The sequence below is a fragment of the Mastomys coucha genome, unplaced genomic scaffold (assembly GCF_008632895.1).
Source record: "Mastomys coucha isolate ucsf_1 unplaced genomic scaffold, UCSF_Mcou_1 pScaffold22, whole genome shotgun sequence".
Lineage (NCBI taxonomy): Eukaryota > Metazoa > Chordata > Mammalia > Rodentia > Muridae > Mastomys > Mastomys coucha.
In genome coordinates this window covers 117,492,778-117,520,193 of record NW_022196905.1, presented here as the reverse complement: position 1 = coordinate 117,520,193, position 27,416 = coordinate 117,492,778, and the positions used below count along the sequence as shown (strand labels likewise).

General features: G+C 42.4%; 1 protein-coding gene and 1 pseudogene across 2 annotated transcripts in view; one reads left to right on the top strand and one right to left on the bottom strand.

Annotated features, from left to right (window-relative positions):
* Window positions 1–27,416, bottom strand: part of Kntc1 (kinetochore associated 1) — a 75,909-nt gene that overhangs the window by 30,684 nt on the left and 17,809 nt on the right. For both annotated transcript variants that reach the window (XM_031337866.1, XM_031337867.1), the window contains exons 14-40: window positions 27,262–27,305; window positions 27,073–27,138; window positions 26,897–26,972; window positions 25,484–25,609; window positions 25,280–25,369; window positions 24,082–24,135; window positions 23,071–23,132; window positions 21,404–21,515; window positions 18,841–18,984; window positions 18,225–18,281; window positions 18,035–18,136; window positions 17,454–17,573; window positions 17,217–17,360; window positions 15,564–15,662; window positions 13,907–14,010; window positions 13,698–13,797; window positions 13,170–13,304; window positions 12,029–12,148; window positions 9,404–9,476; window positions 8,186–8,253; window positions 7,345–7,625; window positions 6,807–6,979; window positions 6,263–6,360; window positions 4,871–5,009; window positions 3,870–3,926; window positions 2,980–3,143; window positions 2,219–2,323 (exon numbers count right to left, since the gene is read on the bottom strand). In XM_031337866.1, the coding sequence (XP_031193726.1) occupies window positions 2,219–2,323; window positions 2,980–3,143; window positions 3,870–3,926; window positions 4,871–5,009; window positions 6,263–6,360; window positions 6,807–6,979; window positions 7,345–7,625; window positions 8,186–8,253; window positions 9,404–9,476; window positions 12,029–12,148; window positions 13,170–13,304; window positions 13,698–13,797; window positions 13,907–14,010; window positions 15,564–15,662; window positions 17,217–17,360; window positions 17,454–17,573; window positions 18,035–18,136; window positions 18,225–18,281; window positions 18,841–18,984; window positions 21,404–21,515; window positions 23,071–23,132; window positions 24,082–24,135; window positions 25,280–25,369; window positions 25,484–25,609; window positions 26,897–26,972; window positions 27,073–27,138; window positions 27,262–27,305 (2,913 nt within the window). The remainder of the gene's footprint in view (window positions 1–2,218; window positions 2,324–2,979; window positions 3,144–3,869; window positions 3,927–4,870; window positions 5,010–6,262; window positions 6,361–6,806; window positions 6,980–7,344; window positions 7,626–8,185; window positions 8,254–9,403; window positions 9,477–12,028; window positions 12,149–13,169; window positions 13,305–13,697; window positions 13,798–13,906; window positions 14,011–15,563; window positions 15,663–17,216; window positions 17,361–17,453; window positions 17,574–18,034; window positions 18,137–18,224; window positions 18,282–18,840; window positions 18,985–21,403; window positions 21,516–23,070; window positions 23,133–24,081; window positions 24,136–25,279; window positions 25,370–25,483; window positions 25,610–26,896; window positions 26,973–27,072; window positions 27,139–27,261; window positions 27,306–27,416) is intronic.
* On the top strand, window positions 9,976–10,599 carry LOC116068405 (annotated as a pseudogene).

Sequence of the window (27,416 nt, the reverse complement as noted above, 5' to 3'; positions counted from 1 at the left end):
CCATAGTTAATCTTTGCAACTCCTTCCGTGGGTATTTGGTTCCCCCTTTTAAGAAGGAATGCAATGTCCATCTTTTGGTCTTCCTTCTTCTTAAGTTCCTTGTGGTTTGTGGGTTGTTCTTCCTGTATTCCAAACTTCTGGGCTAATATTAAATATTATAATATAATATAAATATTAAAGTGACACCAGGCCCTTAAAAAATTTTATTATTGTTTTATATATTGGGTATTCTGCCTGCATGAATGTTTGTGTACTGTATATGTGCAGTACTTGCAGTGGCCAGAGAGGGCATCGGATCCCCTGGAATTGGAATTACAGACCACTGTGAGCTACCATATAGGTACTGGGAATCAAACCCAGGTCCTCTAGAAGAGCAGTAAGTGCTCTAAACCACTGAGCCATCTCTCCAGCTGTCAGCCTTGGTCCTTTAAAAAAATGTACATGGAGTAAATATTTCATCCTTGCAGGCACATCTCTGTAGCAACAGCTCACTGTTTCTCTAGCGGCAGGAGAGCAACCCCAGCAGCCATAGATAGCACACAGGGGGCACAGTCATGTGTTGGAGAAACTTTATTTATAAAAGCTAAAAGCTGGTCTTGCAGGTTGCAGTTTGCTGGCTCATTAAGTACAAAACTTAGTCTAAATCTTGTACCAAAAGCACGTGATTGATAAAAGAGACAAAATTAAATCAGAATGTGAGCATTAACACAAGTGTTTATATCACTGTTAAGTTTAGCGATAGAGAAATCTACATGGCCATTAAGCCAGAGAACTTCTTTACACAAAGGAGATAAACACTGAATATGTAAGGGTAAAGAGCTTTATATGCTAGACATGGTAGTGCACACCTTTAATCCCAGGACTTGGGAGGCAGAGGCAGGTGGGCCTCTGTGAGTTCAAGACCAGCCTGGTCTACCTAGTGAGGTTCCTAGTGAAGGACAGCTAAGGATATGGAGAGAAAGTCTGTCTCAAAGCAAAACAAAAAACCTTATGTATGATGAGGGAAAAAAAGGCTAATATAGATAATAGAAGAAAAGAAGAGAGCTTGATATTAAGTAATGTGTCAGTGAAGGGTATACTGCAGTTCCTTGTATTATTATTGAACTTTTTCTAAAATTCTGGAAGTATCAGCAAATTTGGAAGTGTGTGCTCATGTACATATGTGTGTGAAATCACCCTTTATCCACTATGGCACTGCCACCCCCAAGTTTCCTTTTAAAGTAGTGCTTCCTAAATCTGTAACCTTGCGGTGACCCCCAATCATAAAATTATTTTCTTGCTACTTCCTAACTATCTGATACACAATCACCCCCACCCCCACCAAAGGGGGTCATGACCCACAGGCTGAGAACCACTGTAAAGCAATCTGAGAGTGTGGAGTGTGTGGTAAGGAGTACTGAAGATTCATCACCTGGAAAGCAAGGCAGTTTGTGAACAGCTTGAGCTGTACTGAGTTTCAGCCCTGTCTGGAGGAATTTTATACTAATTAATATAACCAATAATAGAAACCTAGTGCCCAACGCAAGAAATAATACTTGTTCCCTTTTAAAGATCTCGTAGAAGTTATTAAAAGGGCTGGGGAGATGGCTCAGTGGTTAAGAGCACTGACTGCTCTTCCAAAGGTCCTGAGTTCAAATCCCAGCAACCACATGGTGGCTCTCAACCATCTGTAATGAGATCTGACGCCCTCTTCTGATGTGTCTGAAGACAGGTATAGTGTACTTACATATAATACATAAATCTTTAAAAAAAAAGGAAGTTATTAAAAATTAAAGGCTTGGATATGCTTCTGATACTAGCTCTTAGAGGTAGGAGAATCAGGAGGAGTTTTAAGGTCATCTTTGTCTACACACAAAATTCAAATTTGAGGCTAGCTTGTGCTACACAAGACTCTGATTCAAAGGGGAATTTTTTTTTTAAATAACAACTAATAAATTAGCATTCCTGTAAAGCAATCCTGCAATAGAAATGTAAGCTGTAGGCAAGGGTCACTGATATGCTTTAGTCCAGTAGAAAATAGCAAAGTCCAGGGGAAGAAGTGAAGATGATTCATTACGGTTGCATCTATGTTCAATAGAATAGCACTTTCATACACTAAAACCCAATACATAAGCAGCAATGTTTGGTGGTCACACTGGTTCTTGAAGCTTCTGAATGGTAGGACACTAACTGCATTGTTCAACTGGCTCAAGACAACAAGCCCTGCGGAGGTACTCACTTTATGCAGGAGTGTTGTGGCATTTCCTCTGATAAACGTGATGGACTTCTCTTTCAATTCCGTAATGATATGCCTGGAGTTCGCCAATGTGTTCTTGCCAAGTAACTTTCAGAAAAGAAGAGAAGACTTTTTAGGTCCCCTTTGATGTGCCATCTCGGGAGACAGAAACAGGTGGATCTCTGTAAGTTCAGGGCAAGCCTGGGCTGCAAGATACTCTGTCAAAAATATCCCCAAACAACAGCAGCAATAAAACCCCTGTAACAACAACCACAACACAACACAACACAACAAAACAAAACAAAAAATAATGTGTTGTGATTAAAGAATTACCAACCGTACTCAAAACTTTGGGAAACTAATTTTTACATGCCCCATTTTGAATTTCTATATTTACAAAGTGGAGATTCTCGGGGATGTTAATAGAAATGTGTGCTGGTGTTCTGGGATCTTAGTAGATACTCAACAAGTGTATCTTGCAATTATTTTTTGTTTTGTGTTGTGTTGTTTTTTGAGACAGGGTTTCTCTGTGTAGCCCTGGCTGTCCTGGAACTCACTCTGTAGACCAGGCTGGCCTTGAACTCAGAAATCCACCTGCCTCTGCCTCCCAAGTGCTGGGATTAAAGGCGTGCACCACCACCACCTGGCTTGTATCTTGCATTTAAGAAGCACTCACTGATGCCTTTGCCAACAGGAGAGAGATCTGTTTGGCAGAGCATTTGGTGATTACCCAAAAGTCAAATACTTTATTATGAAAGTCATACCTTTTCACTCAAACTGATGCTCATAACATTGGACACAGAGTGCTGCAGGCAGGTACCAAAGGAGCCCACCACGAACCTCAGCGCTAGCTCCCACTGACTAGATTCTTGAAGGCTCTGGAGCAGAGCAGAGATGGAGCTTACAAGAGAGAGAATAAGGGTTTCTCCTGAAAGGTGAGATGATTTTCAACAATTATTCATTTCACCAATAATAATTTTCTATATTTATTTATTTACTTACTTACTAAATGTGTATGTATGCATGCCTGACTGTGTGTGGACTTTGGGTGTGGAGGCCTTTGCGGGTCAGAAGAGAATGTCAGAGGGAGCTGAAGTTCCAGGGAGTTGTAAGTGTTAGTGTGGGTGCTGGAAACTGAACCTGGGTCCTCTGCAAGAGCAGCCATGCTGTCAACCTCTGAGCCATCAACCCCTCAACCCCTTTTGGTTGTTGTTTTTAAATAATGATCATCATTCTGGAAAATTGCTTTGAGGAATAGCCTATTTCCTCAAAAAAGGTAACAGCTATGAAATTCATTCCTAAAGTCAGTAAAGAAACAGTTGACATGAGGCTGGATTTAGACTATAAGATAATCAGATAGGTTAGCTAGACTTTTTTTAAAATTTAGATGCTTAAGTTATTGGCATTTGAAGACATTTTCTCTATACATAAACCTAAAATTTATGAATAGTCATTAAAGTTAATACAATTAGACAAATCAAATAATTGGCTTCTGAAAATATAACAATTAAATCATGAAACAATTACATCAAGGATGATACGACAAATTGACATTCAAAATTTCAATATGTAAGAATTCATGCTTTAAGTTATCCTGGCACTTGTGTACTTATAAAATTATAATATAATACAATACATTTCTAATCGTAAATACCTTCAGTAGTGGAACAGTATGGCAAACTTATAGAATCCAAAGGATGTCTTTTGCTTTCTACAAAAAAGAAAAGCAAATTAAGTAAGACTAAACAACGTAACTCCTACAAAGCACCGAGCTAAGATATCATTGAAACCACTTCACTGTCAAATAGGGTTCTAAAGCAAACAATTGCTTTAAGAAGCAAAATGAGTAATGAGCCTCAAGGTCGAGCACGGTGACCCATGCCTGACATCCCAGCATTTTGGTGGCAGATTGCAAGTCCTATCTCAAAACAAACCCCTCAAATAAAGCAGCCCACCAAGCTAACAAAAAGCCTTCAACTACACATCCAAACGCCCAGACAAATGTACAGTCTATAAGCAGTCAAATTGAATATGGCAGCAGCAAGGTCAAGGACCAGAACTTTACAGGCACCCACAACCCCCACGCCCTTCTACAGTCATGACGCAGGTATGGTGGTTTGAATAAGGAACGTCCCCATAGGCGTGGGTATGTGAATGCTTGGTCCTCAGGTAATAGTGCTGCTTGGGGAGTGTCAGCAGGTAAGGCCTTGCTGGAGGGGCTTGGCTAGCTATGGAGGCAGGCTTTGGATGTTAAACCCTAGTACCATTTCCAGTTCACTCTCTGTGCTTCCCTGTTGCTTTGGAACATGTGAGCTCTCAGCTTCCACTTTCTGCCACCATGGTAGACTCTTTGCCTCTGGAACTGTAACCCAAAGTAAACTCTTTTCTGGTAAGATGCTTTTGGTCAGGATATCTTCTCACGGCAACTTATCCACCCTCCCTAAGGGCAAGCACTACCCTGACACCAAATACCATGACTTAGAGAGCTCATTTTTCCCTTGAGTAAGTGAAATAATTACGCAGCACGTATTCTTTTGCACTTGGGTCCTTAAGCGTATAAACAAGCCTTATGGGATGTACTTCCGGTTCTAAGCCTTTAGAGCTCCAGCATGCATAGAGCAAAAACACGTAGAAAATGATACAAGTGTGATGTACCTGCAAGGGGCACCACTGAGGAGATCAGTTCATAGATGACAGGCAGCACCACCTGTGACTCCAGGACAATTCCGTCTTCACTGAAGAAGTCACTGTAGGACCACTCTTCATAGGGATCCTTGTGAGTTCCAACAGCGGCCTAAACGGCAAACATACAGAAAAGACAGTGCTAGGCACACTGTAACACATACCACCTTACCCAACAGCTTGAAAAAACAAAAAAGGTTTTCATTAATTTTAATTATATATGTAGGTCTGTGTATGTACATGTGAGAGAGAAGTGTTGGGTCCCCTGGAGCTGCATGATGCTGTTTAGTGCCTGGAACTGAATTTGGATTCTCTGGAAGACTGTCAAATGCTCTTAACCACCAAGCCAGCACAAGAGCCCAACACCTTTGGTGTTTAAATACAACTCTGGGATCATGGGTTGGTTCCCTGAATCCAGATTCTATAGCTACAGACCTGACCAGTTTAGGATCAAACTTATTCAGTAAAAGCTGGAGATGCTGAAAGTGTGAGAGATGTGTGTGGGCTACATGTAAATGTTACAGTTTGGAATACAAAAGGGATTTTAACACCCAGAGATCCTGGTATCTCTGAGGGGAGGGTCAGTCTAAAACCAATTCTTCTGTGCCTACTAAGGGAAAACTATATTCTAACATCCTTTTCTGGATGGCAATTTGTAAAAATATTACCTTGATTAAACAGAAGCTCAACATCCAAAGAGAAAGAGGCCTTGGTTAAGGCCCAATGTTTCAAAAACAGTTCAAATCAAAATGAACAAGTTTGCCTGGAAAGAGAATTGGCTTCACAGCTTTTTAGAGGACAGTTTTCTAGAGGAGAACAAGAAAAGCTATATAGTGACAATTTTGAAATTTTGTTTTCTTTAAAAAAACAAAAACCAAAACCTAAAAACAACACTACAGAAATATTAGAAGAATGTGTTTTAGTTTTAAGCCTGGTGTGGGCTGTGGGGCTGTTTCAGACTGTGGACAGCAGCTGGTTAGGATTTGCCTCATGCTCTAGGAGGAGCGTGATTTTGTCATTGACAGATGGTTTCTTCAATTGTGTAACATTTGGATTTCTGCTGACTTTCCAGAGGGTAGAATGAATGCTAGGGCCAGAGAGATGAGGCGAGTCGTTGGTTGTTTGCTGTTGGTCTCAGTTTGTTAAGTAGTCTAATGATGACATCACCCCTTTCTCCTCTATCCTTTCTTCTCTCCTAGAGGGCTAAAAGGACGGAAAACAGTGCTACCCACAAAGCAGCAAATGCCGGCTACAAAGGGAAGTGGTGAATTCCACGTCTCTGTGAACCGTGCAAGTGACGTGAAGGGCCACACACTGGGTCAGCAGCTGTTCTGTTTATGGAAATAGAACTCAGAGGTGGCTTACCTTCATCAGAATTCCACAGTCATCCATCTGGCATTGTCTGCAAAGCTCCACAGCGGTTAAAGTGTATTTGCTTAGTTCTAAAACATCCAGCAAATAATCTGAAAACGGAAAGAATCATCAAACTATGGTAACAACCACCTAAATTCACCACATAGCTTCATGTCTGTGCTTACACATGCCTTGAAAAGAGATCCATGTGGGATCACATGATCACATGTCAGGAATACCATGATCACACAAGTGCAAATGCCATCGATCTAAAAGTGCTAATGGACTTATTGACAGTGCTAATGGACTTATTGACTGACTGGGTGACTGCTAAGATCTAGCTAAGTAGTCCAGACTAGCCTCGGACTGATGAGTCTCCTGGCTCTCAGCCACCTAACTGCAAGCATTTGAAGAGGCAATCACACTAGGTTGTTGTTTTAAAACTATAATGCCCAAGTGTAAGAAGAGCTGTCTCCTGTGGGTTCCAGAGTGCAGTTACCAGAGATAGGACACAGCGATACAATGGACCAGAGACCGTGAAAGGTTTATATGTCACCTGGACTGCAGATGGTGACAGCGTGGCATGCGAGGTCATGGATCTCAGAAGGAAGGTTGAGTCCTACTGGGACTACCATTGGGACGTCGTCAGCCAACATCTGACAGAGCTTCTGACACACCACAAACAGTAATCTCCCTGTGTCGGCATTGCAGTAATACCTAAATAAATCTCTGTAGAGCAAAGAAGGGGGGGAGTTAGGACTCATACCACAAACACACGTTTGTCCCTGTGTTCATACCTAACCACTAACAACAACACATGAAAAGTCTTCAAAATATTTTCATGGTACCAAGTATAATCCATTTTTAAAGTACACCCTCCAGGATCGAGGTGTACAGGAGCTGGCATCCAACAGTCACATCACCAGCCGAGTGGGTTTAGTTTCCTTCCATGTCAGTTTTTAGACAGAGGCCAGAGAATAGGCTCTCAAGAAACCAAACAGTAAACACTGTTGTGAAAGCGCAAATCATCCTGGCCCTGTGCTTATCTGCAAAGAAATGAAGAGAGCAAATGCCACTGTCACACAAGCTGTCACCTGCACTTGCTCAGGGCTGCAGCCACCTTCCCGTCCTTCAAGGCTCTCAAGGTCAGTTCTGCCTCCAGCTCCTGTGCAGACACCTGCAGGACCAGTGCCTGTCTGTACAGCTTGGACTTGATGCTCAGGTTTGTCCCCCTGGCCAGGGTGGGCCCGGGGAGTCCCCTGTGTCCGTGCTTAGCCTGTTCATCTTCCTGAGCCTTAATATACTGTTCTCGAAGGCCGGCTACCAAGGCGGTGTTGCTGTACTCTTCAAATGGAAGGAAGACCTCAAAGTTCTCCTGCAGCAAAGCAAGACAGAGCCTTAAGTTTACTCAGTGCTGAAACTCAGCATTCCATTCATCCCCCCTTCAAAAATTACTCCCTAATAAATTAGGAATTTAACACCTTTGTGGCTAAAAAGTTATAAAATACCAACATTAAAACTTAGGAAAATAAGAAAGAGTCATTATGAAGGTCTTCTCAATTTTAACACTCTTGACACTTGGGCCCAGATAAATCTGTGCCATGTGGAGCCTTCCAAAAGGAGGCTGAATCCTGGAGAGAGTTCTGTTGCCTTATGAGTAGAGTTTTGGATCTGAGTGTGAAAGAAAGCAGAGGAGATGGGCGCCTAGCATTGGGAATGTAACTAATATCACTGCAATGCAGGCAGAGAGCCGGCTAGAATGTATCACTTTGTCATGTGTATGTGTATTTTACTATAATGTTAAGAAACTAGAAATACAATATATCAAAAGTTATCAATACTGTATGTGATACATGAATTGCACCCCAATAAAGTTGCTGAGAAGGCCGAAAGCATTGAGGTCAGGTGCACTGATTAGGTGCACAATCTCTTTACCTGTAAACTAGCAACCATTTTAAATTGCTTCAGAAATTCTTCAGATTCATCCTTCTTCTGTAGGTTGTCTGTAATTACATTTTAAAAAGTTACAGCAGGTGTATAAGTCCCATATGATCTAACTTGAATGTCACAGTAACAGGAAGAAGAACTCTGGAAGGTGACTGAAAACTCATCGTGAGCAGGTTGATCCAGTGAAGGATCAATAGGTTGTTTCAAGAGTGCTTGGTAGCTCTAGCTTAGTACTTCTGAACCCACGATGCCCTCTGTCACATCTTGATGCAGCAAGGCCCCTGGCAGACCCTGAGCAGATGCTGGCCCCATGTCCTTGGACTTCTCAGTCTCTAGGACTATGACCTCAATAAACCAGTACTCTTAGAGATTACCCAATTACCTTTGGTTTTCTTGTGAGTCTTCTGTGGTGGTTTCCAGTGGCTGCTGTGACAGTTTTTTATTTGTTGTGTGTGTGTGTGTATGTGTTGTATGTACATGTGCTACAGCATGTGTGCTGTGGAGGAGGTTCTCTCCTTCCACATTTATACAGGTTTTAGGGATTGAACGCAGGCTGACAGGCTCGCCTGTTAAGTGCCTTTACCTGATGAGCCAACTCACTGCCCCTGATATAGCATAACTGAAGTGCAAAGGAAGATCAAATTTGAAAAAAGAACTTCTTCCTGGAGGCAGAAAAGGGAAGTTTAAGGCTTATAATAAAAGAGCAGAAGCTGGAAAGATGAATCCGTAGTTAAGAGCACGCTCTGCTCTTCCAGAGGATCAGGGTTCAATTCCCAGAACACACATCAGGTAGCTCACGACCACCTGTAACTCCAGCTCCAGGGTCTTCAACTTTTCTGGCCTTCACAGACACATGCAGTACCCAAAGAACAGACACATGTACACATAATTAAAAATAATAAAATATAAAAAAAGAATGGCAGTCCTTCTGAAACAAATTATAATCCCACTCCCCAAGATAGTTACTTTTTCAACTCTTTTAAGTCCAAGTTTACATGAGCTTTCTCCCCTTATCATAGGCGACAGCTACATCAGGTCTCTACTCCAACAACAACCAGCTTAATGAAGTGTGTAAACAGAAATAACTCAACTTCACATGCTTTAGTCTAAGATGACTAATTTTAAAAAAGATTAGATGTTTCTCATGGAACCTTTGTGAATTTTGGGACAAAAACCAAGTTGAGGAACAGAAACTAGGAAAATTACCTTTCTGAATGTCACACAGGAGCTTGAGAATATCCACGGATGTCTTCGCCACAGATATCCTCCAGGCCTTGTCCTAAAATATGCAAAGTGAAATCTATTTCTTTACTGATCCCCTCACAGACAAGAACACACATTAAGAACCATGGACTCATGGGCTGGGGAGTAGAGGGAGAGCATTCGCCGAGCATGTCTTAGGCATGAGTTCCAGCTTCAAAACCAACTGAAAACTGAAACAAAAGAAAATAAAGGGGCTGGTGAGATGGCTCAGCGGGTAAAAGCACTGACTACTCTTCCAAAGGTCGTGAGTTCAAATCCCAGCAACCACATGGTGGCTCACAACCATCTGTAATGAGATCTGACGCCCTCTTCTGGTGCGTCTGAAGACAGCTACATTGTACTGACATATAGCAATAAATAAATTTAAAAAAAAAAAAAAAAAAGAAAAAGAAAATAAAGGGTGAGTCTGGCTCCCGCTCTCACAGCCATTGCAGTACATTGAGCTCCACAGAGACAGCGCATCGGACAGGAACTGGGCAAGATTCTGTGCCCTGCGGAGGAAAAATCAACTAAACATGGGCAAAGGAGATCCTAAGAAGCCAAGAGGCAAAATGACCTCATATGCATTCATTGTGCAAACCAGCCGGGAGGAGCACAAGAAGAAGCACCCGGATGCTTCTGTCAACTTCTCAGAGTTCTCCAAGAAGTGCTCAGAGAGGTGGAAGACCATGTCTGCTAAAGAAAAGGGAAAATTTGAAGATATGGCAAAGGTTGACAAGGCTCGTTATGAAAGAGAAATGAAAACCTACATCCTCCCCCCCCCAAAGGAGAGACCAAAAAGAAGTTCAAGGACCCCAGTGCACCCAAGAGGCCTCCTTCAGCCTTCTTCTTATTCTGTTCTGAGTACCACTCTAAAATCAAAGGCAAGCACCCTGCTTATCCATTGGTGATGTTGCAAAGAAACTAGGAGAGATGTGGAACAACACTGCAGCTGCACGGATGATAAGAAGAAGGCTGCCAAGCTGAAGGAGAAGTACAAGAAGGATATTGCTGCCTACAGAGCTAAAGGAAAACCTGATGCAGCGAAAAAGGGGGTGGTCAAGGCTGAAAAGAGCAAGAAAAAGAAGGAAGAGGAAGATCAGGAGGATGAAGAAGATGAGGAAGAGGAGGAGGAATAAGATGAAGATGATGATGAATAAGTTGGTTCTAGCACAGTTTTTTCTTGTCTATAAAGCATTTAACCCCTCTGTATACAACTCACTCCTTTTAAAGAAAAAAATTGAAATGTTAAAAAAAAAAAAAAAAAAGGGATATAAAGGAAGCAAACAAAAACCAACCAAAGAATCAGGAAAGTAATAAAGCAAGTGGCTGGGGCTTACGTGTAGTTCAGTCCGGCAGCTGCAAGGCTATAATAGCATCACCAGGGATAAGTTACGGACACCAACACCAACCTTAGGGCTACCGGGACGAGGTGCTAACCTACAGCCTCTCAAGTACACAGCAGCCACAGACCACTAAATACCGGCAAACGTCCTCAGGAAAAAGCTTAAGAGGACAGAGAACAAGGCCCGTAAATACTTTAGGTCACCTAAGTGGGGTAAGCAATTATGCTTTTAACAATAAACACAGAAGAAAAAACAAAAAGGAGCATTAATTAAAGGATGTGATGTGGGGTGCAGTGTGATTCACCTCTCGTAGAGAGCATGAAAGACACTCTGTTCAGCAGTAGCGGTGGTGGCACCCAAGGGGTCTGAGTGGAGGCTCTGCTACTTTCTAATAAACAAAATGTCACTGAAGATCTCAAGTTCTACAGTCAGTCTACAATGGGGCCCATTTCACAACTTTACATGAAAATGAGAGATTATTTAAAGCTGGGAGGCATTTCTCAAGGCTTAAAAATCCAACTATTCTGCTAAATTAGGTACTTAGTTTATTTTACTTGTTTCTTCTTTTTTAGCGTGTGTGTGTGTGTGTGTGTGTGTGTGTGTGTGTGTGTGTGTATGAAAGACAGAGAGAGGGCTGGCGAGATGGCTCAGCGGGTAAGAGCACTGACTGCTCTTCTGAAGGTCCTAAGTTCGGATCCCAGCGACCACATGGTGACTCACAACCATCCATAATAAGATCTGATGCCCTCTTCTGGTGCATCTGAAGACAGCTACAGTGTATTACGTGGGAGCAAGTGGGGTCGCGAGCGGGGTTGGCAGAGGTCCTGAGTTCAATTTCCAGCAGCCACATATATGATGGCTCATGACCATCTGTACAGCTACAGTGTACTCACTCATACACATAAAATAAAAAAATAAATCTTTAAAAAAAAAAAAGACAGAAAGAGAGACAGACAGACAGACAGACAGACAGACAGACAGGAAGGAAGGAAGGAAACATGGTCTTACTGTGTAGCCTAGGCTGGTTTAGAACTCATTACATAGACCCATAGGCTGGCCACTTCTGCCTGACATTAAAGTCGAGTGTCACCACACTTGATTTCTTATCGCCAGAGGAATAGATTGGCTCTTTTGAGGCCATCTTTAAGCTTCAATGATTTCCTCTGAAACAAGGACTTACAATGGAGCCAGGCTGGCCTGGAAGGCAGGGTCCCTGCCTCTTCACCCCACCCCTCTGCCTCACCTCCTCAGAGCCGTCAGGCTCTTCCTGCAGTGCCAGTCGAGCCCAGGTGATGACTCTTTCTGCAGTGTTCTCGGCTTCAACAGGAGGCAGAGACCTCAGTAGCAGGAGGCACTCTTCCCTCTGTAAGCAGGGTTAGAAAGAAGGGAAGAAAACAGCTGCTCCTTACAAGGAATAGTTTGAAATTAGCTCTTTTCTACTTGAAAATGTACAGTCTCTGTACATTTGCATAGGCTGCCTAGCATAGATCAATTAGCAGAATGGGAAAAAAAGAAAAAAAAAAAAAGAATACAGCTTAATGTCTTTGAAAATCCAAGGGCTAGTAAGACAGCGGAGCAGTTAAGAGTACTGGATGAGAATTCTTTTGGAGGTCCTGAGTTCGTTTTCCAGCACCCACATGGTAGCTTACAACCTCCTATAACTGTGGTTCTGTGGAATCTGATATCCCCTTTTTGTGCAGATGTGTAAGCAGATAAAAATGCCCTATACATAAAAAAATCTTTAAAAATAAAATAAATATAAATCTGATAACTTGAAGATTAGGTATAGTGGCACAGCACACACAAACAATCTTAGCACTCGGCAGGCCAGCCTGGGCTACACAGCGTACCAGGACAGTTTGGGCTGTACAATCAAAAAAACCAAACATCTGAAAATCCTATTTTGAATGACAGAAGTACATGAGTTAATTTAGAATCAGCCCAGGGAAATGAAGATCACCTTACCACTTGAGCATGCCCATGGCTGCTGAATATGAAGCAGTAAAGACATTTAAGGTTACAAAAAGGTGACAGTTCAGTGCTGGGAAATATAATTAGCATGCATGAGGCCTTAGTTTCAATTTGTAACACTTAAGAACATCAGGCAGAAAACCACAAAACCACACATTTTAAAATCTCAGAGTCCTATACCATGGAGTTTGAGCTGTACTAACCCTTAGTTAACCATAAGACACCTTTTAAAAGTACATAAAAAGTAGCTACTGTAATGTTTCATGCTGATAGAGCAGCATATAGTCATTCCATTAATGATTTCATGCTGACATAGCTTGTGGACTTTGTTTTGTGACAGTGGCTTGGACAGTTTAGCTTCATGAAGGCGAAGTCAGCAAGGCAGCCCCATGATACAGCCTAAAGCTCCACACCTGTTCCCTGTCAATCAGATCGATGACTCTCAGACTGTAGATCTCATCATCAGACAGCCTGTACCCTTGGGCCACCTTCAGAGCATCTTCTAAAGAAGACGGGATGTCTTGCTTGAGGATATACCGGACCACTCTCTGGAAGAGATAATACACATATATTAACAAGAAGAGTCACAGAGCCCCAAAATTGTTTGCTTATAAAGGCAAAATGCCTTAAATATTCTTAAGATGCAGAAAACAACAACAACAACAAAAACCCTACACTGGACCTAAGATTAAAACATGGATTTATGGGGCCAGTGGATAAAGGTGCTTGAGCCAAGTCAGAGGCCAGGAGTTCACGCCATAAAATCTACATGGCAGAAAAAGAGAACTGAATCCTGTGTTTTCCTCCTACCTCCATCTGTTTCCCATGGCGCACTCTCTCCCTTATAATTAGTCTAACTTTTTTAATATGAAAGTCTCCTGTCAGTTTTCCATGTGGCCTTAAAAACACAAGAAAGAGGAACCAATCCAACTAGCACTTACCATTATTTCCTTGTTCAAGAGATTCACCTCTCTTATCCCATAGCCTCGCAAAAGTTTCTTCATCTCCATCAGTTTGTAGCTTTCCTGCAGTAACTTGACTCTAAATAAAACATACTGATATTAACAAGACTATGAGACAGGCAACGGAAAACTCAACTGGCAGTCAACACCAGCATCAAGTCGAGCAAAACATCACTGGGCAAACCTACTTGGGGTGGTCCATTTCTAGGTGCTGTCTCACCAGCTGCTCCACAGCTGCACTCCAGGGAACCACAGCCTTGTACATTATCTTCAGCACAGCATCAAAGATGAGCTACAGAGAGATCACACAGGGACAATGCCCCGCCCTCAGCTGTGCCTCTCGTGTAAGTGAGTGGCACTGCACACAGCGAGGACGGGGAGACAGAGAGTGTCTCATCTGCCTGCAGAAGCGTGCACTTCTGCTGATCTCAAACCAGCTGCCACGAGACATCCTTGTAGTTCAAGCACTTGGTGGGTAGAAGGGACAGGAACACAAGTTCAAGGTCAGCCTAGAGAGATGGTTCAGCAGTTAAGAGCACTTGCTGCTCCTAAACCCAAACCAGGTGGCTCACAACGATAATTCCAGTTCCAGGAGCTGGGACACTGACCCTGAGGGGCACCAGGCATACACACAGTGCACATACATACATACACGCAAATAAAATATTAATACACAAAATATAAAAAATCTCTAAAAAAGTTCAAGAGCACCATCTCCTGCTGAGTGAATTTGGGCTAGCCTGGGATATGTGAGACCCCATCTCTGATATAACACAACAAAACGAAGCTTAGTAATTTCATTATTAAATCCCTAGGATATTGTCAGCCAGCAGCTGGCTCAGCTCCTTCACACTTAACAGCAGTTTCCACAGTTTAAAGATAATCTTTCATAGTTTAAATATAACCTTTCAATTTACTTTTTGAGAATTTTATACATGTATACAATGTTTTTTGATCATTTACTTCCTCCAAGTGCCTCCTGACTCACATGGCTCCTCCTAACTTCACGTTCTCTAACCCATTGAGATAACCAGTGCTATCCTTATATTTTAAATATTTAATTATTTACCTATATGTAATTGTTTTTCCAAGACAAGGCTTCACATATGACTTAAGAGTCTTAAATGCACCAGGCAGTGGTGGCGCACGCCTTTAATACCAGCGCTTGGGAGGCAGAGGCAGGCGGATTTCTGAGTTCGAGGCTAGCCTGGTCTACAGAGTGAGTTCTAGGACAGCCAGAGCTACACAGAGAAAAACAAAAAACAAATAAACAAACAAAAAAAAAGTCTTAAATGCTTGGGCTGTGGGTACATGAGACCCTGCCTTTATGAGAAAGTGGGAAATCACAGTAAAGGCCCATACAACATGTTATGAGTTGTAATTTTTAAGTAATTCCAGATCCTGAACAGAATTGTTCATGGCAACTCATTTGGCAACGGGAATAAGAACATTTTCATCTCATTTTCCATAACCAAAGGAAATAGAATTATGCCTGTTTTTATCTCCTTTTTATATTTTTTACATTCTATAAAAAATTCCCCTAACAAATATATATCTTTTTTTGGTTTTTTTTTTTTTTTTTTTTTTTTTTTTTTTTTTTTTTTTTTTTGGTTTTTTTCGAGACAGGGTTTGTCTGTGTAGCCCTGGCTGTCCTGGAACTCACTTTGTAGACCAGGCTGGCCTCGAACTCAGAAATCTGCCAAAGTGCTGGGATTAAAGGCGTGTACCACCACCGCCCAGCCAATATATATCATTTTTATGACCAGAAAATTGCTTTAAGAGCCAACATTCAAAACGGAACTCCCTACCCAAAAGGGAAAAGTTCAACACTTGGTGTTTGCTTACATCTGTGTCAGACAAGCATCTTATCACCGCCATAGCCTTTGCTTCCCACGCTGTGTCGAAGAGTGTCATTGACTTCGAGCTACACCTCTTCAGTAAATCCTAAGAAAGAGAACCATACGTATTAGGAATGCTCAGCCTAGATGAGGTGGCACACACCTTTAATCCCAGTACTCAGGAAGCAGAGGCCAGCCCTGCTGGCCTGCTTGAATAGTGAACTCAAGACAGCCAGGATGGCTACACAGAGAAACCCCATCTTAAAAAACAAACAAACAGCCGGGCAGTGGTAGCACACACCTTTAATCTCAGCGCTTGGGAGGCAGAAGCAGGTGGATTTCTGTGTTCAAGGACAGCCTGATCTACAGAGTGAATTCCAGGACAGCCAAGGCTACAGAGAGAAACCGTGTCTCAAAAAAACAAAACAAAACAAAAAAACCAAAAAAAACAAAAAAAAAAAACAAAAACAAAGAAACAAACAAACTAAATTAGAAACTCTTACTAAAAAATGTCTAAGGGGTCAGCAAGGCAATTAGTAGGTAAAGTTACCTGCTAACCTGAGTTTGATCCCAGGCACTCACTCACATCTGGGAAGCAAAGAGCTGACCCCATGAAAGATGTTCGCCAATCTCTACATGGGTGCTATTATGGGACATGCATGTCCAAACTCACACACTTAATGTATCACACACACACACACACACACACACACACACACACACGAACACACCCACACGCCCACGCTAAAAAATTTTAAAGTTGCCAAAAATTTAGCCTATGCTTTCATATGGCATAGAAAATTTAAAAAGGAAGAACTTCTGAAGGGTCTACAGATATTATTGGGCCAGTTGTACTACACATGCCTTTAAACCTTGCACTAGGAGGCAGGCTGATCTCTGTGAGTTTGAGGTCAGTCTGGTCTACATAGTAAGCTCCAGGACAGCCTGGGTTATGTAGAGATCTTTTTTTAAGAAAAACAAAAACAAAAGTAACAAAGCCAAACCAACCCCCCACAACCGCCCCCCCAAAAAAGACAGTTATTGAACTATATTGTATTGTTTATAAAAACTACTGATGTAACTTAGACTCTGGAGGCCTGAGACCTGATCTGTATTACCTTCTGGCAAAAACCAGGAAGTACTGAGCTACTCCTAAAACCTTACAGGAGGGCTTTGGAGAACACCTTCTGTTTTTCTTTCTCTTGTTGAGATGGGATCTCATTGTGTGGCCAGCTGGTTTGAATTTGTGGGCCTGAGTAACCTCAGGCTATCTAATAGCTGAGAGGTCCTCTGATAATAACAGAATTAGCTTATATTCTTGATCAATCCAAAATGCTTCATAGGTGCTAGTAGGAAAGCTTTACACTCCCTCCAGAGTCAAGCATTTAACATGAACATGCACCCCCGGAGTCAAGCATTTAACATGAACATGCGCCACACAGACTTGGCAAACAAAAGCAGGGACTGATGGATGACTCAGCCAATAAAGGGGCTTGCTTCCAAGCTTGACAACCTAAGGTAGAGACCCAGACCCTGGTGGAAGGAGGAAAGAACCGAGTCTCCCAACTTGTTTTAGACCTCCACACACGAACCATATATGTGAGCACAGACAATCACAGAACAGGGAATGAATACCTTTAAAAGTTAAGGAAAACATTACCTCTATATAAAGCAAGAGTAGTTCCTCCTCTTGCAAATTCTGTTCCCGAATGTAAACTCTCACAAACTTCTCTAAGACAGAAGGGATCAGCTCTGGGGCCGAGACCCTGTCAAACATTCGGAACACCACAGTGGTGGCATTTTCCTAGATGAGGGACAGGGAGACAGGTGTAAAGGGTGTGTCTTGCCACAACTGGATACAAAAACCTAACAGGTGCTCAGGAGCTGGAGCGCTCACCTTCTCAAACTCAGAGAGAGCCAGCTTGCAGTTGTATTTCCTATGCAGGATGATCAGCTCCTGCAACTTGCTCACCAGTGTCCGTAATTCTTGGACTTCCTCTGTGTTTTGATAATCCTTCTACAACAAAAGTGTTAAGATCGTTAAGGATACAAAAGAAAAGTGTGATAGGGAAATACAGTCACCTTATCTCAAAGAAATCAGGAATGGCCACAATTATTCACAAGAGAAACCACAATCTGAAATGTAATAAAAATCTGAGAACTGGTAACAGGAGGACTCGTGTGCACACAGACCGATTCTCATAAATCATTTTTTTATCCTTTTAAAGGACTCTGCAATCCCACTATTGCAGAAAATCTCAATTCTATACTTAAGAGTGCCTTTCTATTGCTTTCATTTTGGCTGGTTCAGTGTAGAGACCACACTGAAACGGTCGAGGTCATAATAGATCCAGCAGAAAAGAAGAAAGGATTTTCCCTCTCAGCGGACTGAAACAGAAAGATGCTTTTCTGTACACACAGACAAACTCTTTGCTGTGATGTTACAGTTTCATCATAAAGGTCAGCTCGACGTCATACCAAGGAAATCCAGCGCCACGGGGATACGAGCCCAAACTGGTCTGGGTTTTCTGCAGTGAAGAAGACCTCTGCCAGCTGCAGGCCATTTTCCGGCCAGTGTGCCTTTAAAGAGATGCAGGCTGTTAAGAGTCAAGTCTGAGGGTGTTGTAGGGTGCAAATGTCATCGTCACTTTTGCTGCAGGGACATCACCTTATCAGTGAGCTCCAGGTTCCGCGACGCTTGTTCCAGCCATTTTGCAAGGATGTTCTGAAACAGAGACACGTTTAAGAATAAAATTCTCATACACGAAAAATTCTGTAATCGGTTTTTCTTTCAAGAACTTTTAATCAAGAACTTTTAATAAGAATGTGCTGGGGGGAGCAGTCAGAGAGGAAATCAGATCTGGAGCTGGAACTCTAGGTTGTAAGGGGCGGGGAAGTGAAGGTTCCAGGTCCTTTGGAAGAGTAGAATGTACTCTTAACCACTGAGCCACGTCTCTAACCCTGGAATGTTCTCTTAGAAGTGATTGATCAGATACTCTGCTGGACACTGAATGCAAGACCTTGCACGTGCTAACTTTCTAGCCCCATCTTTGCTAGTTTCTTCTTCTGAAGCAGGGGCACACTCTGTAACTCATGTTAGTCTGCAACCTGCTATGTAGTTCCGACTGGACTCAAACTCCCAGCAGGCCTCCCAAGTGCTGATATTGAAGTGTCTACCACTGCGTCCAGCTCTATCGTCTTTTTAAAGGGCTTCTCCAGTAATCTAATACAAAGCATTACATTAAGTTATATCTGTAAGAGTGGAAACACTGGAGGCAACTCACTTGTCCTTCAGGCACAACCCTCCTCACAAATGGAATCACGTCGTTTTTAAACCAGGAACAAAGTTTTTCCAAGGGGACTTGTGTAGATATTGAGTTCAGCAAATTCTCCAGGCTTTTCACATCGAACTTGCTTTCAAAGTCCGCCTGAATCAGAACCAGAAGACTTGTCTGACAAAATTAAACAACCTCCAAAATACAAAGACCTACGGGATCCTTGGGAAAAGCAGTCAGTGGGGGTAAATCAAAAACAAAGCATAATGACAGAGAGTCATGAAAGTGCCTTGGCAAAACCCACGACTTTGCATGCTAACTGAAGCAAATTGTTTTCTTAAAGAAAAAAACGCAAAAGAATATGTTTCTTTGTTTTTTGGGTTTTTTTTGAGAGTTTTTTATGTGTAGCCCTGGCTGACCTGGAACTCAGATCTACCTGCCTCTGCCTCCCAAGTGCTGGGATCAAAGGTATGCACCATCACTGCTCAGCAATGTCACTTAATAACAAATGAGAAAGGTAATTTATTCTATGCAAATAATTCAAATGGGGGAGGGGTGTTGCAACTCATTAAGTGCCCCCTTAGTGAGTAGCAGACAATAAACACACACAGAAACCAGAAAACAGTGTGTCCTGAGGGAGACGCAGCTGGAGACGAAAGCACAGGCACTGATAAACGTGTGCATTAGTGACAGAACACTGCACACACAGAAACCAGAAAATAGTGTGTCCTGAGGGAGGCGCAGCTGGTGATGAAAGCACAGGGACTGATAAACGTGTGCATTAGTGACAGAACACTGCACACACAGAAACCAGAAAATAGTGTGTCCTGAGGGCAACGCAGCTGGAGACGATAGCACAGGTACTGATAAACGTGTGCATTAGTGACAGAACACTACTTTACGACCTAAACGTTATCTGTCAATATGAGCCAACAGAAGAGGATTTGGATAAACAGTCTACTTATCTGTGGATGAGATGGTCTACATTGCGCAATCTGGCCCGAAATTCCTAGTCTAAACAATCCTGCCTCAGCCTCCTGAGCCACTGCACACAGTAATCAGATAAACACTTTTTTTTTTTTTAAGATTTATTTATTATTATAGATAAGTACATTGTTGCTGTCTTCAGACACACAGAAGAGGGCATCAGATTTCATTATGGGTGGTTGTGAGCCACCATGTGGTTGCTGGGATTTGAACTCAGGACCTTTGCACAGTCAGTGCCTTTAACTGCTGAACCATCTCGCCAGGCCCCCTCCCCCCATAAACACCTTTTATGAGTATGCCTTCACCACAATCTAAATAGTAGAATGCTTCTCTGCATGATATCAGCAGAAGCATGATATTAATAAATCACTTAATAAAAATGATGCCTACTGGTCGATGGTGGTGTACACTTTTAATTCCAGCACTTGGGATGCAGAGGCGGGCAGATGTCTGAGTTCGAGGCCAGCCTGGTTTACAGAGTGAGTTCCAGGACAGCCAGAGCTACATACACAGAGAAATCCTGTTTCAAAATAAACATAGACGGGCTGGTGAGATGGTTCAGTGGGTAAGAGCACTCATTGCTCTTCCAAAGGTCTGGAGTTCAAATCCCAGCAACCACATGGTGGCTCACAACCACCTGTAATGAGACCTGACACCCTTTCTGATGTGTCTAAAGTCAGCTACAGTGTACTTATGTTTAATAATAAATAAATCTTTGGGCCAGAGCAAGTGGGACTGAGCGAGCAGAGTTGACCAGAGTGAGCAGAGGTCTACTGAGGAAAGCCTCTGAAGATGATGAACTAAGGCACTATGAGCGTGCCACAACACTTCCTCTGACCTGCTATTATCAGGGACCATCTCCCCTGGAACAAGTCACATCCTAGCCCTCGAGACACACCGCCATCCAGTCACACTTAACAGCCTGTTAGTTTCCAATACTCAGCCACGCATCTCAGAAGTTAGAAAGCAACCAAGAAATTAAAATACAGGGAGCTGCAGAGATGGCTCAATGATTCTGAGTACTGGTCACTCTTCCAGAGGTCCCGAGTTCAATTCCCAGCAACCACATGGTGGCTCAAGACCATCTATACTGGGATCTGATGCCCTCTACTAGCATTTAGGTATACACAAAGACACAGCATTCGTATTAATAAATCTTTTGTAAAAAAAGAAAAGGCCAGGCAGTGGTGGCGCATGCCTTTAATCCCAGCACTTGGGAGGCAGAGGTAGGCAGACTTCTGAGTTCAAGTCAGCCTGGTCTACAGAGTGAGTTCCAGGACAGCCAGGGCTATGCAGAGAAACCCTGTCACAAAAAAAGAAAAGAAAAGGAGAGAAAGAAAAAAGAAAAAGAAAAGAAAAGAAAGAGGGGCTGGAGAGATGGCTCAGAGGTTAAAAGCACTGACTGCTCTTCCGAAGGTCCTGAGTTCAAATCCCAGCAACCACACGGTGGCTCACAGCCATCTGTAGTGAGCTCTGATGGCTTCTTCTGGTGTGTCTGAAGACAGCTATGGTGTACTTATATATAATAATAAAGAAATCTTTAAAAAAAAAGAAAGAAAAGAAATTAAAATGCACAATATATTACCCGATGTCTAAGCCAAAGGTACTGAGCACAAACGAAGTTTCCTTCACTTAGCTGCAAAAAAATATCCCTGAGATCATCTTCGTTATTCAGGAATTCAATCCAAGCGCTACCACTGAGAAATCAGAGGGAAGAAATGAGTTAGGAGTGTAAAAAATACTGTCCATATAGGTATCATTATACATCTGAGCCACATTTTTGAACATTTATGCATTCAGTGGGGGGAAGTGTGCTAGGGCACGTGTGTAGAGGGCAGAACAATTTGCAGGAACCAATTCTCTCCCCGTCATGTGGGTCTGAGGGATCTATTGCAGGAGGTCCCATTCTGGGGCAAGCACCTTGTGAATCTTGCAGAGCTAACTACTTCCCCTTTCTAAACTTTAATCTTATTTCATGTATATGAGTGTTTTGCCTGCATATTTGTATGTGTGCCACTCATGTGTGGGGTCCCTCAGAGGTCAGGGGAAGGAGTATGGGTTCTTCAAACTGAAGTTACGAATTATTAAAAGCCACTGCAAGGGTGATGGGAACCAAATGCTAGGCCTCTACAAGAACAAGTTGTTCTTTATCGCAGAGCAATCTCTCTACATTTTTTTAAAGATAAAGAAAAACACGAAACAAATCCAAACATTCCACACTGTGACGTAAGTCTCCTTTCTGAAACTTAGAGAGCACCTGTTGAGTTACAGCAGTGACTCTCCATGTAGGAATGTAGATCAGATAGTCACAGCATAAAGAGCAACCTGGTGAGATGGCTCAGCAGTAAAGAGTACTGCTTGTTCTTCCAAAAGACCTGGGGTTCAACTCCTAGCATCCACTTAACAGCTCACAACTGCCAGGAACTCCAATTCTGGGGGATCTGACACCCTCAGAAATATATACATGCTACAAAGCAAGTTGTATGCCAACCTAGGCTATATGAAACCCTGTCTTAAAAAAAAAGAAGAAAAAAAGAAAAGAAAAAGAAAAAATGAGGGGCTGGAGAGATAGCTCAGAGGTTAAGGCTGCTCTTCCAGAGGTCCTGAGTTCAATTCCCAGCAACCACATAGCGGCTCTCAACCGTCCATAAAGGGATCCAATGCCTACTTCTGGAGTGTCTGAAGTGAAGTGTACTCACACACATAAAATTAAAACAAAACAAAATAAAAAAACTTAGATTAAAAATTAAGATTCACACAAAATCAAACCAGCTTTATTTTTGTAACACTTTTTATAAACTAGATTAGCATAATACAAGACTTATTTTACTAAGTGAATGAACGGGAAACAGGCATTCTTTAAGCCATCTACCACAACAAATATCCAGATATGTATATTTACCCTAGCAAATGTGCTCTCAGGCACTGAATTCAAATAGACATACTCACTTACAAAAATATAATAATTATATCATAATGTAATTCTTACTGATTATTTACTTACAAATATAAGGCATGTTTAACAGAGATAGGAAGTTAGAAAACACAGGCAATGACCATGAGCAACATAAGAAATGACAAGATTCTTCAGCCAGCTCTTTCTGGAAAGGTAGTGCGTCCTATTACTTGAGTGCACACGTTCCTTCCACCTTCCCTTGAGTGCAAATTCACTAAAGGACTACTGTCTTTCTCATGATACCCCAAAATTATATTTAGCTCATAACCTAAAAATTAAAAATAGAATGCACACACCTGAATTTCTCTGGTCCAAATGCTCCATAAAATGTAGTTAACTTTGCATGAGCTTTTAGCACCTAAAAAAAATAAAAAAAATAATTCGATAATTTTAATAATGGGTGTGGACTGGTAAGATAGCACTTGCCATTCAAGCCTGGTTTTTAATCTCTGGAACCCACTTACATGTAAGAAAAAACTGATTCCAAAAACATTATTGTCCTCTGACCTCCACATGCACACCATGGCACTTGTATTGTATCCAAGACAAAGACACACACACACACGCGTGCGCACACACACACACACACACACACACACACACACACACACACACGGAGAGATGACACTGAAATTTAAAAACTTTAAAATGCTAAAATTAAGGGCCCGTCTTCTCCAGAAGCCTCGTATACATTCTCACTTTAACTCATATTTTGGTTCAATTCCCATCCATACAAGTTCATTATTTAACATCTCCCACACAAAATAGTGAAAACATTTCTAGCCATATTTTATTATACAGGCAAATGCATAGGACGTGTGGGTTTTCTCAATCATTTACATTTAAGGCAAAACTTAGCTGGATGTTGTCATATGTAGAGGGAGAGGTGGATGTGTGTCCCACAACAAGCATACAGGGAGCACAGGACAATCTGTAGGAGTTACTTGCTTCTGTCCTAGCGTGAGGATCTCAAGGTCTGAACTTGGGTCTTCAAGCTTGGCACAAGCCCCTTGCCCCACTGAACCACCTTGCCTGCCCTATTTTGGACACACATTCTTGTAAGCACGCTCGTATTCATCACTGACAGCCATTTATTGAGTGTTACCAGCTACTAGATACTAGACAAAAAAGTTTTGCAGGGATTGGTTGCTTTAACTCCACAACAACCACAGAAACAGCAGTAACTGGAGTCCCATGCTGGTGATAAGGAAGCTGACATAGGAAGCAATCACTTAATATCAATCTGCCTTGAAAAGAAAAACAGCAACATCTTCATGCTCAGTTAGGTACGGCTGCAATGTCAGTACCTCTATGAAGGCGTCAGAGCAGGCAGGTAGAGTTCTGTCTTCGTTCTTCATGAGCTAAGGATGCAGAAAAAGGACATGTTAGGACAGGAACATGCCGGAAACAGATAGAGTCAAAACACACTGTATACAGATGCACAAGAGAGAGAAGGGAAGAGGACCACAAGGTCACCCACTGCCAGAGTCTGCATTAGGAGCATAGACTTTGACCTGACAGGAAAGGTTGGCTTTGAAAGGAAGTTATATTTCTCTTCCTGAGTATCCCAATTCAGTTCAGCACCACGGGAATCTGACACCCCTTCCTTCCCTCAGAGGGAACCTGCATTCTCTTGCAAAGAAACACACACATAACTAAAAATAGTAAAGTAGCTGGGTACACTGACTCTCACCTTTAAGCACAATACTGGGATGCAGAGGCAGACAGATCTTTGTGAGCTCAAGGTCAGCCTGGTCTATATAAGGAGTTTCAGGCTATCCATTACTAGAAAATGAGATCTCAATAATAAATAAAATAAAAATAAATCTTAAACATATATTGTTTAAAAACAGTCCATACGAAAACTGCCCAAGCCAGGGGGCGGTAGTGCACACTGTTAGTCCCAGCACTCTGAAGACAGAGGCAGGTGGATTTGAGTGTGAGGCCAGCCTAGTCTGCAGAGTAAGTTCCAAGGACAGCCAGGGCTACACAGAGAAACCCTGTCTCAAAAAACCTAAATAAAAAGGTAAATAAATAGAAACATGCAGATTTTGCACACCAAGTAGAAAAAAAAAGAAGTAATTAGTAGTTACAAGGAAGGGGGGGTCAGAACGAGACCACACAGGCCTCAGTCTAGAATGACTGAGGCGACAAATGCACACGATTCATTAAGTAGACTGAGAACCATGAACTTGAGATGGCTACACTGTCTTATGTAAACTGTCTCAAAGCTGGATGGAAGCTGGGCAGTGGTGGTGGTGCATGCCTTTAATCCCAGCACTTGGGAGGCAGAGGCAGATTTCTGAGTTCGAGGCCAGCCTGGTCTACAGAATGAGTTCCAGGATAGCCAGGGCTACACAGAGAAACCCTGTTTTGAAAAAACAAAAACAAAACAAAACAAGATATTTTAAAGAAGACACAAAAACTAAATGACAAGAAAATACATTTTAGCTGACAGAATCATCATGAGTGACAAAAGCAATTTCCTAAAGAAAAATAGCTTACCCTGGTTTTGGCATAACTGAGCATTTCCTGGGTGGTTTCATAGGTTACCCATTGGGCCTTGAGACAGAAATTCACCACGAAGTCATTGTCCTGTTTGAAATATGACAGACAAAAGCAAATTAACAATATTGGATTATTGGATCCAATAATAATATTGGATAGCACATCCCCTGAAAGTCCCAGGTGACAACTGGGAAAACATACCTGGATTTTGCATAGGTTTTCTTTAGCTTCATCTACAAGCTGCTGCCATTTGGACTGCTCACTCCTGTCTGAGGAAATCAAAGCCAGCTTCTCCAATATATCATTTGATTTGACCTTATAAACAAGCTGGAACACAAACATGCTCGAGTCAGTGACGTGGAGCACACACAGTGTCTTAGCATGACACTGCCTCAGGCAAGTTCGGGAAGACAAGGGACTGAGGAGATGCGTTTCTTCCCTGTGCTCAGGAATGAGGCCTAAACAAGGCAGCGCACACTGGTCACAGTGCCCACGCCTTTACTCTCGGTACTTGGGAGCCAGAGGCAGGGGATCTCTGCAAATTCATTACCAGACTGGTCAAACAGAGGGAACGCCAGGCCAGCCCAAGGCGGGACAGTAAGACCGTGGCAAAAAATAAAAAAATTAAAAAAAAAAAAGAGGCAGGAAAGGAAGGAAGAAAGGAGGGGAAGGAAGAGAGGTAACTCATCTAGATGGTAAACCAGATTACTAGGCATTATGAAAACCATTTTTATTGAACCCTTACTAAATATGTCAGGAAGTGTTAAAAGAACTTTATTTAAGCTAAGACTAATTAACTAATCTAATTAACTGCCCATTGATGGACAAGCAAATCAGTAAAACATGGCCTATATACATCTGAAGACTACAGCCTTAGAAAAGAAGTCATTTTGTCACTAACAACATGGGCCAATCTGTAGGATGTCATGCTAAGTGACATAAGCCAGGCCAAGAAAGAAGATGCACGATCTCACAGATGCACAGCCCAAACCAACAGACCTCACAAAAGCAAAGCAGAGATGCTGCTTAGAGTGGAGGGGTTGCAGGGAGCAAAGGAGGGAGTTTATCAAAGGGAGGAGACCCGGGTAAACACAGGAGAAAGGAGTTTTAGAGATCTATTAAGACACGTGATATGTGTGTATTGCAGATTGCTACAAGCATTGATATATTATCACTATTTTTGTTTTGATATGGCCTCTCTTCAGTGATATCTCTCTCTGTCTCACTAGATAGACTAGGCTGGACTGAAACTCACAAAGACCCGCTTGACTATGCCTCTCCCAGTGCTGGCATTAAAGGCTTGTACGCCAGGACCCCCCAAACTGGGCCTACTGAGATCCCGTAGAGTCAGTGTTACAAATTATTGTTAGCCACCATGTGGGTGTGGGGACTTGAACCCCCAGCCCTCTGCAAGAACAAGCTCTCTAAACTGCTGAGCCACTCCAGCCCCTAGAGCTCCTATTCTTATTAATTCAAGTAAGAATATGGGGGCCGTGTCCCAGCTGCACACCAGATCATTCAGTGCCCATGTGCTACCCTCTGCATCTCCTCAGAGATGTCCTCGAGCACACCAAGAACATCTGCCCGAGAACCACGGAACAAATGAATGCTTACCTCAACATCCAGCCCAAACTGAATGGCAAAGCTCTCGGCTTCCGCAAATCTGTGCTTGTGAAGTAAACGGCTCAGTCTGGAGAGGTGGAGACGAGACTTCAGCAGGTGCCTGCTCATCAGGGACTTTAGGGTTCTCATTAAAGGGCAAATAACACTTTACAAAAACCACAAGTTACCTGTTTTCTGGTAACACCTCTGTGAGGTACCTCAGTACTAAGTCAGACACAGGGGCTTCACACAGACTGAAAGAAAATTACATGGTGAGTAGCCCTGCCACGGTGAGTAGCCCCGCCACGCAGTGTTCATGGGTAAACTCCAAGTTAGCGGCCATGTATGAATGATCGGAGAAAGCAAGCATGACCTACTTAGGATCGTTTTTGTGAATTCCTTCCAGAAGGTATATGGTGTCCTACAATAGTAATGAAAACGTGATTAAAACACAACTGTAAAAGCCGCCAAGTACTTTATAATTATTAGAAAAAAACAAACAGTTCTGGCAAAAATTATCCATCCATCAATT